The sequence below is a fragment of the Bactrocera latifrons genome, unplaced genomic scaffold (genome assembly GCF_001853355.1).
Source record: "Bactrocera latifrons isolate USDA-ARS-PBARC rearing strain unplaced genomic scaffold, ASM185335v1 scaffold_56, whole genome shotgun sequence".
Classification (NCBI taxonomy): domain Eukaryota; kingdom Metazoa; phylum Arthropoda; class Insecta; order Diptera; family Tephritidae; genus Bactrocera; species Bactrocera latifrons.
Genome location: NW_017537223.1, coordinates 139,522 through 154,821, shown reverse-complemented (window position 1 = coordinate 154,821; position 15,300 = coordinate 139,522). Strand labels below are relative to the sequence as shown.

The window sequence follows — 15,300 nt, the reverse complement described above, 5'->3', positions numbered from 1 at the left end:
AATACTAGAAGTAAGCATGTGACTCATGAGTTCACAAATATTTTCAGCGGCATTAAAAACAGATGTTGCAGACAGCTTAATATACGAATCGCTGAAGCGTGACTTAAATGGAGCTATTCACCGCCAAAGCGAAGAGTCAAATGGCGCACACACACATCCAACGGCGGTTAATTTTTTGCAGCTTTTATAGCGCCACTATACGGAGCAGCGGATTACTCATATTCCGTTCAAGATAATAATATCGCAATACTTTAACGCATTAACATGAAAGTGTGCAAGGAATTATGTTTTGTTGGCGTCTTACAGGTCCCCAGATACTGTAACACCACGTAGCCGTATTCCAACACACACACATACACGTTACTTGCATTTGCTCTTCCCCAGCGCGCATCCTGTGTACATAAATCGCCATAAAGCGGATATTGTATGTTCGAGCACGCACCCCACCGACTGCCGTTAAGCAGACATGTCCATGCATGTAAGTGTATGGCATGCAAGCTGGAAAAAGATATTTTAATTTTGAATGTTTTTCAACGAAAGTTTCAACTGGGATTTCCAAACAGATTAGCTCTTCAATTAGAGAAGCGGCAGAGAAAGCGCACTATTTGACACTTTTAGATAAGCTGATGAGTTCCATTTAATATGCAGCAGGGAAGCACGTAATATTGCTGCTGCTGGTTGCATGAACGGACATGGGTATTAACGCATAACGGGAAAGCGTATATATTTAGGTTGCTCATACGCCATGTCATCGACTTTATATGTAAAATGTGGCATACACAAGGATTATTAGAATTCGGAAATAAGTAAAGATTTTTTATACGGTATGCAAAATTAATACATTCATACGTATATATTAAGGAATTTTGAATATGATTTTTGATTTTGCTTGGTGAGAGAATTCACATTTTTGGTATTTTCTAGCTAATTATTCACTCTGTTGGCAAACTCATTTGAAACATTTTAAAATAAAAAATGCATATAACAAAATATTACTTAACTTTTTCGAAGCTTGATAAGAATAGAGGCTTATTTGTGTAAAATTTACAACTGAAACGAAAAATGTTAGCGAGTAAGTTCAACAAAAGTGAATAATCGTCTTAAGTTAAAAAACTTTTCTGTTTCATATTGCCAGAAATATTGCTTTCGAAAGTCGCTTGTAACTTGCGCTACGAATTAAAAACGATTATGCTTCACTAGCTCACGTTGAGAACTTGAAAGTGCTCCACCTCATCCATGAAGCTTACATTAATAGGTACTTTACGAATTTTTCTCACATTAATTGGCATAAACTTCGCCTGTCTCGCCCATCCCTTGTAACTATCGCTATATGTGTTTATATGTTTACCGCACTTTTCCGCCTACAGTTAGTCTGCTAGCCTAACTTTTATTTCTAATTAATTAATTTACATTCAGGGCTAAGTCATCCATTTACACACACAAACGCACAAACTCTAATGTCAAGGCATTATTTATGTGCTCACCTGCAAGTCAGACAAAATAAAATTGGCATAAGCTTACATGTGTGTGTGTGTGCATATATAAAATGGAAGAGTTGCGCGCTTTCTATCTGTCTGCATAAATATCGTCCGAGTCTATGGTTCTCGCGTTGAATTTGACCTTTTATGCCACAATTTGTTGCACAACCGAARATAAAAGTCTACCACAAATGCTACATAACATACATAAATGGCATGAGCCAGCACACATTGGCGACACACACACTCGCCCCTGCCTTTGGCAACAAAGGAATAAAAGGACGATTTATTGCTTTTCGTCTGACCATTGGTTATCATCAGACTACTGAGTCCCCGGAGCGAGTCCACACACACATTCGCACATTCACATACAACCTTTTATAGTGTTTATGTATGTGGGTAAAGGCGATGATTACAGTAATCATCTGTCTGCCATTATTTTCACTTTCGCCGAATTTTCGCTGCTCCTCATTTCATCYATTTTCTCCATTTTTATCGCATTTGCTAAAGCCGTGAAAATAAGTTAAATTTATAGCTTTTAATTTTGTCAAAGCCCCATCTTTTAGTTTCTTTCTTGTGCAAGTGCTTTCAATCATTAAACAATACTCATCTGCGCTAACAATTCTTTGACATTGAACTTTTGTGAGGACTCTGTGCAGTGCGCGCATTTCCGCCATCTTTTAAGTAATCACATTTCCGCTATCTTTATTAGTATTCTTCAAGTGACCCAAGCGCGTCATCTTTGGCCTGCTTTCTGCTCTTTGTACTTTCTATGGGGGTRGGGTGTTTGTAACCCGAATTTCAGCGCTCTTGTTGAACGAAATTGAGGACATTTGCAGGAGTGAAATTTACAATTAATACAATTSAGCCATTTCGTTGTACTTGAAGCTGTTGGCCAAACTCTGTCATATAATTATTTAAGCATAATTTTGAAATTTATATGCCTCAGATTTTGGAAGACAGCAGTCTTGAATTTCACACAAGGCTCTTTATTACTCAGATCTCTTCCGAAAATTTACTTACCACGTTCTAGGTAATTAAATTCAGTCGTAATTTCTTGTGGTCCTTATGACCCATATTCTTCTTGCTAGTGCTTAATTAAATCTGTGAGCGTGTCCGTTTATGCACACTCGTTGGCGTTGCCTTTGTGCCTGTCATGCCGTATACGTAACTGCCTGCGTAACTGGTAAGTTGTGTGCCGTAACAGAATATTGTGCAAGGACTCATAACTGCTGACGACATTTTAATAAATTTAGCTATCAGTTTGGTAATTTCGGTAATTTATGATTTTGGGGAGGAACCGGGCATGCTCTTTAAGTGGATTCACGCACACTAAATGYATAATTATAGCATACCTGCGATGATCTTTAGTCTTTAGAAAATAGTTAAAGAAGAATTTTAAGYCCATGAAGATTCATGAAGTTCGAAAGAGAGCACATCTGACACATTTTGCYTGATATTGTCTCTCTTGTCAGAATCTTTTCCAGCTGATATGAGATGCCAAAAGCAACCTGACGAAAAATATGCGGGAAAGATTTTTAATTGTTTGCTTTCCAATAAAGTGAAAATCGTTTTTAAGTAAATTCAATTGCGAGCACATATATATATTTCTCAATTTTTATTTACACATTTCAAAAATTACATTTATTTATAACAATAATACATTAATATTAATCCCAAACATTCTTAGCTTATGATCTTACAAACCTACGTATAATTTTCTATTAAAGTGAACTTTGGAAAATTCAGCAATTTTTTTTTTTCAATTTTCAGCAATATTAAATATACTAGTAAAATATTCTTTAACAATGTCTTTCAGATACAATATACACATATGTACATATATATATATTGGGTAGTCGAAAAAGTCTTTTCGTATATTTTCAATAGATGTCGTTGCAGTCGTATATCTTCAGTGTTGCCAATCACATTGTGTCATACTACATAGTGTTGAAAAAAATTTGAGATTTCATACTTCATTTAACAAAAAATAATTAAATTCTGGGAAGTGGAAAAAAAGTTACAGCTGTTCAAAAATGAATTTGAATACTTCACTATTCGCTATATTTTGAAATGTTTGTATAAAAAGGGAAATAGTACCACGCAAGCCACTAATGCAATTTAGGAAGTTTACAGAGACAATGCCGTAATAGTTCGTGTAGCAYAACAATGGTTCGATCGCTTCCGTTCTGGAAATTTCGAAAATTCGATTTACACTGATGGAATAATGTCTCTAGCGGAAAAATGGCTTTTTCGCCTACTCAATATAAGAAAAATATCTCYATAAGCAAATTTAATAAATTTAAACAGAATAACTAACTTAACTTATCGAAAAATTGTACTAAACAAGATGAAAGACTAACTTTTCTTAAAGCTGCATACTAGTAATGCTGAAAGATATCATAATTTGTAAGAMATTTATAAAGAAAAAAATCAAGCGAAATTACTTTTTTTAAGCTACTTTACATATATTATATTATACTTACACACACAATTAATCACATATACCAGATTTATATAGTTTGTTAATTTCGTTTTTTGTTTTGTCTATATATATATACTTGTACATATACACACATTTAACTATTGACAGGAATCATTTACAAATATGAAGTCATTTTCTCTCAATATTTGATACTGAAGATCACTGAAGTCCAGTATTCGTGCTCAAGTTCCAAAGCTAACACACAAATGAACGCAATATTTACACAAAATTTGCAATTATTTACAGTTCTATAAYTACAGTTATAACAATTTTACAATTACAGTTACAACAATTTACATAATATTTACATTTAAGTGGTGCTTAGAGTACAGTGTGTTAAAAAAGTTCTAGTACTTATAGTAAATTCGTTAGTTTGCGTTTAATAATTTCCCTTTCCACTTTTGATYAGCTAATGACATTGTCTTACTTCTAATATATTTTAGCTTAGCATATTACTGAAGAGATTGCTTAAKACTACGCATAGATGTTAGTTCTTTATAATTGGTGATCCTTTATACGGAATTTTCCTCGAGCCCTTGCTGCAGATAATTTGGAAAGTAAACAGAATATTGAGAAATCAGTTAGAGGCTTCCCAAACTTAAGCAAATTGTTTGAATATTTTACAAAAAAATATTGAATTATTCACTACGAAWAGTAAAACAAGAAAAAATCGTTGAGTATGGTTGCACCGAAGCTATGATAACCATCACAAATAAATATTAAAGAATTTTGGCGATGACGAAAACTGAGCAGCTTCTTGAGAAGAAAATAATGTATACAACTTTCCAGATCTACTTATATCTATATTATACTATTATATACAGACAGACAGAGGTTCATGCAAACGGACATGGCTAATGCGACTCGACTCATCATGCTGATCATTTATATACATGCACTTCCTTCTCGGTATTACGTACTTCGCTGTGCAACCTTTATATACGATGTTCAGGGAATAAAAAAAAGACCGCCTTTTCAAAGCCTCAATTGTATTACCGTCATTTGATTGCATCTTCCTTGAATTAACCAAAGACTATGCTATTCGTCTTGCTTAAAATTTTCCTTAAATTGTGAGCAAGCCTTGACATCAGACTTTCAACTTGCWTAACTCCCACAGAGTTTCCTTCTGAAGGCAAGTAACTATAAATGAARCATTATTATTCAAACCGGCAGCACTTTATTCGAGCTGGGAGGAAGTTGCATAATTGCAACATTGCATTGTGGCACGTGCCCACCCAGAACGGGATTTATAAATTGGAAATAGTCGCTTGGCAAGTTGCTTGGAAATGCGCAAAAACAACAAGGCTTTGTCGGCAAATCCTCGTTTTACCCACGCGTACCGGCTATATCTCCCGCCACCGATGTCTTATTCGTGTTTACATTTGTCCATATTTGCCCACTGCACCTATGCGGCAATACTCTGTTGCACCAGCATGCACATACATACAAATAAACGAAGTGGCACAGCAATGAAATGGAAATCCCGACTAAGGGCACTATGCGAAAATGCAAATTTTACAGGGCAATAAACTGACGGACCATGAAATACCATGAGTATATGAAACAAGYATAAAGGGCTAAGTTCGGATGCAACCGAATATTTTATACCCTTGCAACTTGCAAGAATCAAAGCCAGGGAAATATTTTAAGGTGCCAAATGGATCGGAATGTTAGTTATATGGGGGCTAGGTCAAGATTTCCCAATTTGATCTATTACATTTATATACATTGTTATGAGTAAAACACGCGCTCTTATTTTTATTGAGATAACTCACATATTGGCCGATTTCATATATATCTTTATATTGGCAATATGGCGGTAAGCACTGCCCCGACTAAATCCATTTTTGATTCACAGAGATACTATTATTAATAAACGATTCTCTCTGAATTTCAATTCTTCTTAACATTGAGCGATATTTTCGGTAAAACTCAGCTATAAATACTGAGCTCCGTATATTTGGTACATAGGGGCCTATTTTATAGGTTTTCGGTTAATGGCGTATCCGATGAAGCCCGTCTAAAATYTTCACCTTGATATWTTTCCGGGGAAAACATGTACCAAATTTTAACAGTTTTTACAAGTTACAGCTTGACCACCGATCGGACATTTTCTCGGATTTTAACTCGTCGCGTCATCCTGATCGTTTATATGTATGTACATAACTCCATATTTGGTGATACGRACAGCCGTTAGGTAAACAAAACTATTATAATCTAAAGCAACATTTTACAAGGGTCTAAAAAAAGTKKAAGCGTGAGAAATGTAAGTGGGAGCACACCTTCATGAGGGGACTAATCGCTCGCGGCATAACGGTCAGCGCCGTTACGGTGGGCATCGTGTGCAAAGTGCCGTTAGAGCTGTGCTGCAATGCCATCGCAGCGCTGATGTTCGCGTTCACACTCAGGCTCTGGTTRTGGCCCAGCAGGGTGGTGGTGGTGGCCGATGAGATGCTGGACTCGCGCTTGCCTCTGCCATAGTAAGCTGTGAGTGGCCTGAAAGGAATAAAGCAAAACAAACGCAACCAAATATTATGCGATGGCAAATGAAAAACTGAAATTGAGAAACAAAGAAACAAAGAAACAGAAAAACCAACAAAGAAACAAAATTGCAAGAAAGCGAAAACGGAGCAAATTTAGTGCATCTTTCATTCAATTTCTGTGTTTACTACGATAACAGGTCSTACATGTAAAATATGGTATACCATCTGATGAAATTCAACTCGGAAGGTGATCGTAAAGCAATTTTTCGTAGATTGGTACAACCTCTTTTGCATGAAGTTTGATTTCCATATATATAGAAATGTTTTGAGGAGTCTAATTTATCAGGAACACAAGTATTTGACAGGAACAAAGTATTAAACGAAGGTCGTGAACTCATCGAAAACTTGCTMTTGATGGCCGTGGTAGCGACGATAACGCCGAAAAAGTTAAAGAGACAGTGCTGCGTTGGCATCARAACATCATCTCATCATCTCTAATAGATCTTTCAAATTTATTTCACTTCTTCTTATAATATATGTAWTTACAGTGGCTAAWGTATACAAGTTGGGAGTACAGCCGATTTTGCCTTTTCTACTTAAAAATTATTTGAGAATGAGCTATGATATCTTAMTATTAATAATATAGTTTTTGTAGGGGGAAAAAATTACAAAAAAAAACCTTGGAATCTTCCATAGATCGACTCAACCATTTTAGTTAATGATTTGSGTATGAAGCATRACTTGTATCAAAAGACCTGAATGCGCCGTCATTTTAACATGATAGAACTTGACATTTTAGCTAAACACGAAACGAGGGGCATCGCTTAGTCACCCTGWGACCATATTCTTTTTTCGAAGTAGATAAAGGAGGATTACTAAGGAAAATTGGATTAATCGTAAGAATACTTGTATGAGTCAAAAGGCGACCTATTTTGAAGGCGATAGTAAAGATTTATGTGGAAATGTAGTTTTTTTGTCAGTTAAATTTGATCAGATGGTACATAACGAAAAGACTTTCGAATAGATTTCSTATTTTAATTTCTAAATAATAATAATCATAATAGTAATAATAATAATAATTTGCAATGTATGGGGTGGACATTTTAATATTAACTCTAATATTACCATACCGTGTGCTCTCTGTTCTCGGCGAGCAATCCTTTGAGAAGCTCTTTGTGGTGTATCTGTAATGAAGAATATACAAAAACAAATTAAATAAAGCAAAATGGTTGAGCAAATAATGAAATACAAAGTGACAGTAATATGTAGTGAGATCAGTTTAAAATTTTTTTCTTAACCCAACTACGTCCGGACACAATATTTATACTATATAAATATCATCGTTGTCAGTCACTGATTGTTTGAAAGACTTAAGGATCCATCGATATATACTTAATGGTGCTTTTACATCTGACAAACCAATCAAGGTACCGGAAACTATGCCCCCATAAGCTTCCATTTATATTTCTGGCTTTCAACATGTTGTGGCCATTAAAGCTGCCATTAAAAAGTTTGACATCTTTGCCCACAAAACCATTTTAACGTTGAATCGAAATRTGTCAGCTATATATAGTACTGTCTTTTAAAATGGAAAAGGAGTGAAATTCTCGTCGCAAATATATTATATTATTTTTTTTAGTTAGTTATTCGTTTAAGAATGCTTGAAAGCACATTTCAAACTTTAAACGTGTTTTTAAAGTCGGTTGCCAACATTATTCGAAAACGGCTAAACCGATAATTCTTCAGTTCTTAGTCGAAGATTTTTTCCCACCGATAAATATTTTTTTATAAAAAGTTTAAGCCGGAAATTTTGGTCAAGAATCCATATTTTGTTTGTTAGAAACCGACATTTAAACAAAAAAAAAAAAAAATTATTTTGCATATTCCTTCGATTTAAATTACAAGTAGATATATTAGACATATACTGAATCTTGTTTGGAAGGAGCTCCCGGTGATCAGCTGTTGTTCCTTTGAAATAAATATTTTTACTAATATATGCATATATGTTTTTTGGGTCAATAAATTYAAAAGTTTTCATAGAAAAAAAAATTCTGGAAAAATCGCTTYTTTGAGCCTTCGAACTGTGTATAACCCCATAATGACGACTGTTTGATGCACTTCATAACAGTAGGAAAATGAGGAGAGCTTTTCAATAATAAATAATATACTCTTATTATTATTAGATATTGATACCATAGTTTGTATACATTTTTCCACATTTCGGGCAAAAGTAGAGCTTTGGTCGTCAATAAAGCTTGACCAAAATAGCACGGCATTGCAAATGAGCTGACTGGCATCGTGTTAATTTTAACAGCTCCAAATGTTCAATTGATGTGGTGTGTCCGAAGCCACTATTGACGATTACCTTGTTGGCAGTTAGCATTGTCGCCCACATGCACAATAATATGCATTGTGGTGCGGCATGTCATGAATAGCAAACGAGCGTCAAAGCGGKTTGCATGCTAAATGCGGCTTGTTCGCTGTTATTTAATCGAAAACACTTCTGTGGCCACTTGAAACCTAGTGGATGCATTGTACAGTTGCAATGTTCCTTTGTACACTAAGGAAGACCAACAAATTACRAATGCAGTTCAAGAAAAATTTCAACAAATTTATTTCAAATAGCCGAACARTAGTAGGATCAGATTCTTAAACGTGCAAATTTTGCATTTGATRTCCCTTTCAAAGGCGCATAGTTGCCACAAGAGGCGTATTTAAAGTACATGTAAAATTTAAAGGCAAAAAATTGTTGTTTATTTTTATATTATATTTTGCAATTGTCTCTGCTGTATAAAATGAATTTTCATATTTATCCAAATTCAATGGATATATTTAAAAATAAATGCAATTTTGAACACACATTTTGGTGAAGAAATAACCTTCTTTACCACAAAGAGATATGAGGATCGCCCTTTCACCCATTTTAAATAATATTCAGACAAAACATGAGATCGCTAAGTAACTTAACATTCATCATCAAATGGTTTTGAACCATTTATAAAAGGCTGGCTATAAAGGAAGCTCGATGTTTGGGTACCACATGAATTGTCTGTGAAAAATTTAATGGACCGAATTAACATCTGCGATTCTTTGCTGAAACGATAAGAAATCGAACCGAAACGACAGGTAACAGGAGACGAAAAATAAATCAAATACATACTACAATAATGTGCGAAAAAGATCATGTTGCAAGCGTAGTGAAGCTGRAAAAATAGTCGCAAAGCCGGGATTGGWGCCTCGGAAGKTCATGTCGAGTGTGCATCCACTATGAGCTGCTTCAACCTGGTCGAACGATTGATTCAACATTTTCCTGTCAACAACTAATGAGATTGAAGCAAGCCATCGAAAAAGACGACTAAAAGGGTCTCGTCTTCCATCAAGACAACGCTAGACYACACACAAAGTTGATGATTCGGTCAATGCAAAACACCCTTAATGGAGTAAAGTTGGCTTCAAGAGAAGACTGTTACTTGTCGCAGCTCCTCATGGAGAAACTAGAAAAGTTTCATTGATGGAATAATGTCTCTAGCGGAAAAATGGCAAAAAGTGGTCGACTAAAATAGTAAATATTTGGTTCTTTAAAGTTCATTATAAATATAAAAATATAAGTTGAATTTCTTTAGAAATACAAAAAGGMTTTTTCGTGTGTTCTGCGGCGTAAGAGCAACATTATTGTCACATTTTAATTTGAAAATATTGTCTTTTAGTTTGGGTGCTTCGTTTACGTCCGTTCCCCATTAAATACTAAGGCTATCCACTCTCGTCTTCGAAACAAACAAATACATACTTACGTTTATATGCATTAATCACCTGTTTGCTCACCTTCTGCTTTGATTGAGTTGGATATTCCGCTCGTCACGCCACGTGGAAATGTGATGCCTCAGTGTGTTTCTCACTTCGGAGTTTAGGAAACAATAGAACAGTGACACTGCGAAGCCCTGTGYAAGAAAAACAAAAACAAAGCGAATTAAAGCACGTTTGAAGTACAACGGATGCTTGGGAAAGGTAAAAGAAAAACCACAATCCTTTCATGCGCTTTCAAATTCGATTCATATTATATTTCACAGTAACTCTATACAGTTGCTACAATGCGCTATTCTTTGCCCGGTTTAGCACTACCGCGCAACCTTTTTGTGTGAGCTGACATTACCTGCGTACTGAGCAGCAGAGCGCGCACGACGGCGAACATGTGACTCATGACGCCGCTTTCGCTGGGGCCCGCCAAAACCACCAAGTAGGTGATGCCGAAGAGCGGAATGAGCACCAACAATGCCTTGGCGGCTTTGCGATATTGGCGCGTCTCCACTGTGTTGGCGGATCGGAGTTTTGTTATCAACACCTGCAAATAGACACAAGCAAAAATATTTGGTTGGTGGTATGATTTGTTCAAAACGGTTTGAGAAAAAAATCTGATTTGCTATAAAGGATTTGGAATTTCAGCTCTTTGATCATTATTTCTCGTTTATCGTAAAACAATTAAAAGGGTGAGGAAAATATAACATATAATATAATAATGAAAAATAAATGTGGTTTTAAGAGTTAACAAAGATCTTATATAACAATAATAGTAATATGAATTTATATGGGGTCCCATTGAAGATTAAATAAAATGAAGAAACTTCGAGAAAACCAACGAGTTTACTAGAATGTAAATAAGTTTCTGGTATTTTTTGAAAGAGTTGTGTGGTGGAACCTCGTTATTGAGTGAATTGAAAGAAAAGAATCCGTTTAACCTAGTTACTATGAACCCTCCACACAAAACTTTAAACTTCTTGAAAAAGGCTAGCATTTACTTGTGACAGTTGTACGGTGCTGCTAACTTCCAAAAATGGTSTGCTGCGTCTCTTTCTGAAATTAAATATTCACAAAAGATGCAATCACCAAAAATGTACTTCCTACGTCATACTAAACTAAGAATTTTTCAACACCGAAAGCACTTTCTTCTTATCACAAATCTGCAAACTGCAAAATATGATTTCCTTAACAAATTCTTAAAGCAAGAGGGGGAGAGAGTAAATAACTTGCAAGATTTATGGGGAAAATTAATATAGCTACTTTCAACTAAGAATAAGACGGACTGTTTGGTTTATGAATAAGAATGAAATTTATGATGAAGTAATAAATTTACGTATTATGCGCGTAGGTAGTGGTGTCCATGTACTTGTGTGCATATGAACACAGAAAAGAAAAATCATACATTACAATGGTTGCTTTTAAATTTCGAACGAAACACTCTAAACATATACCTTTTAATATGTTTGTGCATGTGTTTGTAAACGTCTTTATTTTGTATTTGAACCATTACATACACCAACATATTTGCGCATAATTTACTTACATGTTTGAGTGTACATATYTGTTTTGCTAAAAAACATGCTAGCTTTCTAATTCAAATATTCTCGAATGGATATCGCATTAAGTGCAGTCAAGGGATATATTTTTATACTTCAAGTAACAATCCCCTACAAACACACACATATACATATAGCCAGCACTTAAAATAGTATGACTATRACTTTTTTTCGAGAAATGAGCTGTCATTGTTTACTTCATGGCGAAGACAAGCTCAATAACAAGCGCATGTGATGCTATCTATTTTGGCTATTTGAGGACATACTTGAGGGTGAGCACTTATACACACATCATAAATACATGTGCATATACCTCGACATGTGCTTGGTATTGTAAACAGGCTGCCAACACTTACCCACATAATTCTCAGCAGAAATATTAAATTCATTATCAGCACCGCGCAGACTGGGCCCTGAAAAATCCAATCCACATGGGTTTCACGCATCCAAGGGCAACCGATGTCGAACTGTAAAAATGTTTAATTATAAATCAAATTCAAAATTTATTGAAAATTATTTTAACATTGATGATTTAGATTTTCAACCAAGAGTTAGGTTCAGAAAATATAATACAATTTACAGTATATATAAGAAGGTGTATGTTCCAATCACCGACTCACCTTTTCCACATCGTAGGATATCGTCAATCCCTTGGCGATTGCCCATATRACAACGAATCCTGCTGGTCCACCTACACAAAAAACGCAAGTTTGTTGAAAATTTTATAAAATTTTGTATTTTGTCAAYAGAAGTCKTTGCAGTCGTATATCTYCAGAGCTACCTGTCACCTGTGTCATACCGTATAGTGTTGGAAAGGTGCAGTTTTAAGCTTCAYTTAAACAAATTCGGGGAAGTTGAAAAAAGCAGAGCTGTTCTAAAATAAGTGAGAATAATGAAGAAATTCGCTATTCGTGTTCGTAGAGCACAGCAATGGTTCGATCGCTTCAGTTCTGGAAATCTCGATGCACCTCCCGTTRGTCGACCTATCGTTGAAAAAGTCGATGAAATTATGGAAAAGTTTGACCAGAACCATCACATAAACAGCCATAACATAGCCAAGGAGTTTAACATCGATCATCAAACGATTTTGAACCATTTAAAAAAGGCTCTCTACAAAAAGAAGCTCGATGGGATATTGGGTCCCACATGAATTGYCTGTGAAAATTTTAATGGGCCGAATTAACATCTGCGATTCTTTGCTGAAACGAAATGAAATCAAACCATTTCTGAAGCGAAAGGCAACAGGAGACGAAAAGTAGATCAAACACAACAATAATGTATGAAAAGGATTATGGTCCAAACGTGGTGAAGCTCAACAAATAGTCGCAAGCCCTCGATTGATGCCTCAAACGGTTATGCTGACTGTTTGGTGGGATTGGAAAGGTATTTTCACTGTGAGCAGCTCCAGCCTGGTCGAACGATTGATTTTACATTTTACTGTCAACAACTGATRACCAGAACAGATCAACAGAAATGGCTTCSTCTTCTATCAGCACAACACYAGATCACACACAYYTTTGAGRACTCGCCAAAAACTGGGAGAGCTTGGCTGGGAAATTTTAATGCATCCACCATATAGCCTTGACCTTGCACCTTCGGACTACCATTTGTTTCGGTCAATRCAGCACTCGCTTAAAGGAGTAGTTGGCTCCAAGAGAAGTCTGTGAAAATTACTTGTCGCTGTTTTTCGCCGAGAGAGTTTTACACTGATGGAATAATGTCTCCAGCGGAAAAATGTCRACCAAAATGTTACATATTTTGCTTATTAAAGTTCATTATAAATATAAAAATATAAGTTGAAGTTTGATTAGAACTACGAAAAGACTTTTTCGACTACCTTATATTTTTCAAATGCTACGAGCTTAATTGGATAAGGCCAGAAAGTATACTTCAAAAAAAGTAATTTGAATATTTTCAATTGTTAACAATTTTTAGAGGCAAAGTCAGAAGAATTCTGCTGAGTTAATTTCAAAATATAATTACATAAAGTTGTGTCTGTGCATTTCGACCCAAAATGCTGAAAAGGCACAATATGGCTTAACAGGAAGTTATTCAGCAAGTTTCGCCATGTTTCAGGTTGTAGAAGGTAGAAACTTGGATATTTTTAATGCATTAAGAACTTTTTAAACGCTGATATCAATATTGAAAAAACTAAATCAAATTGCCTTGCTCGTAATAATTGCATAATAATTAATGTATGCATGAGGTAAGGTAGGTGTGTCTGCTAATTGGTATGGGTACCTGCTATTAACGCACCCAAACTAATTAATGTGTTAGGGATGAGTTCCGTTTATTCACACATGAGCTCTGAACACACAACAACAAAGATTTTATCAGCCACCCACACAACCGCTCAGCCCAAAAGCGTGCATGCATACATATTTACATATAGTACACATGCGCCTATTCACGCCAACTCAGCAAAATACTGTCTCCTCCGACTACACACAGCACACTCTAGGGACATAAATACACATTTTCATGTTTACACACACTCTCCACACAGAAAAATCCTTTGATAAAATCGTATGTTATATAACTACGGGTACATACATACATATGTGTATTGGTGTAATAAACGCTTACCCCAGCCAATGATTGCGTATATATTGAAGCGTATATTATCGCCGGAAAATGTCTTCACAACCAGCATGTACAAATAAAGGCCTGTAATGAAGAGAAAGTTCAAAAGAAACAAATGAAATGAAATCGGCGAAGAAAGTGGAGATTTACGAGTATAKTACTGTTGATATAATTCCAATACAAATGCGCATATTTATGCGATCTGATTTCTATATGTCTGTGCGCAAATATAAATAGTCGGAAATAACTGTTAATATATATTATGCATGATGTTGCTTTGATAAATGAGTGCGGCTGGCCAAAGGCCATGGGTTGGAGGTGAACGCACTTTTGCACAGTGCGGTCTACTTATATACATACTGATATGTGTGTGCGTGTGTATCAAGCAGAGTATTTGTTCAGCGAAAATAATCGGCCGATGAGCGGAGATTCGTAKATGTTTGAGCAACACACAAATCAAAATGAGTATTGTAAATAACTGATTACTTTTGCAAATGCGATTAACAGTTAGCAATAAAACTGCACAAATAACAGTATTAACCAACAACAATCCAAACATGAAGACACGCATGTGACAAATCCACTTTTTATACATATGTGCACACACACATGCATCTGTTTATTTGGCGCACATCACATATCATCAAATATTTGTGTAATTTTTGGTTGCTCAGGCATGCTGATGCACTCATTTATATTATTGCATATACGCTTATCGCTTATGAGCTTACTGCTAATCTTGTTGTAGCTTTTCATGTAGATTTAATACATTCCAGAATTCATAGATTTTCCTGCGAAAGCCGAAATTAAGATTATGTTTTTGTAACTGAATTAATGGAGGTAATAACTTATTTAAGCAGGATGGAGTCATGTGTAGAAGTTCGCTCAAGTGAGGAAAGTTCTCTGATCGCCATTCACTT

General features: G+C 35.5%; 1 protein-coding gene across 4 annotated transcripts in view; it reads right to left on the bottom strand.

Moving 5' to 3' along the window:
* Window positions 1-3,921: 3,921 nt before the first annotated feature.
* Window positions 3,922-15,300, bottom strand: part of LOC108974479 (diuretic hormone receptor) — a 34,927-nt gene continuing 23,548 nt past the window's right edge. The window contains exons 6-13 of one of the 4 annotated variants that reach the window (XM_018942337.1): window positions 14,384-14,464; window positions 12,418-12,488; window positions 12,154-12,264; window positions 10,597-10,785; window positions 10,269-10,384; window positions 7,577-7,630; window positions 6,246-6,459; window positions 3,922-4,502 (exon numbers count right to left, since the gene is read on the bottom strand). In XM_018942337.1, coding sequence (XP_018797882.1) covers window positions 4,476-4,502; window positions 6,246-6,459; window positions 7,577-7,630; window positions 10,269-10,384; window positions 10,597-10,785; window positions 12,154-12,264; window positions 12,418-12,488; window positions 14,384-14,464 — 863 coding nt within the window. In that variant the 3' untranslated portion in view covers window positions 3,922-4,475. Of the gene's footprint in view, window positions 4,503-5,699; window positions 6,518-7,575; window positions 7,631-10,256; window positions 10,385-10,596; window positions 10,786-12,153; window positions 12,265-12,417; window positions 12,489-14,383; window positions 14,465-15,300 lie in introns of those variants that run through there. The other 3 variants (XM_018942333.1, XM_018942334.1, XM_018942336.1) reach the window with 3 other exon arrangements.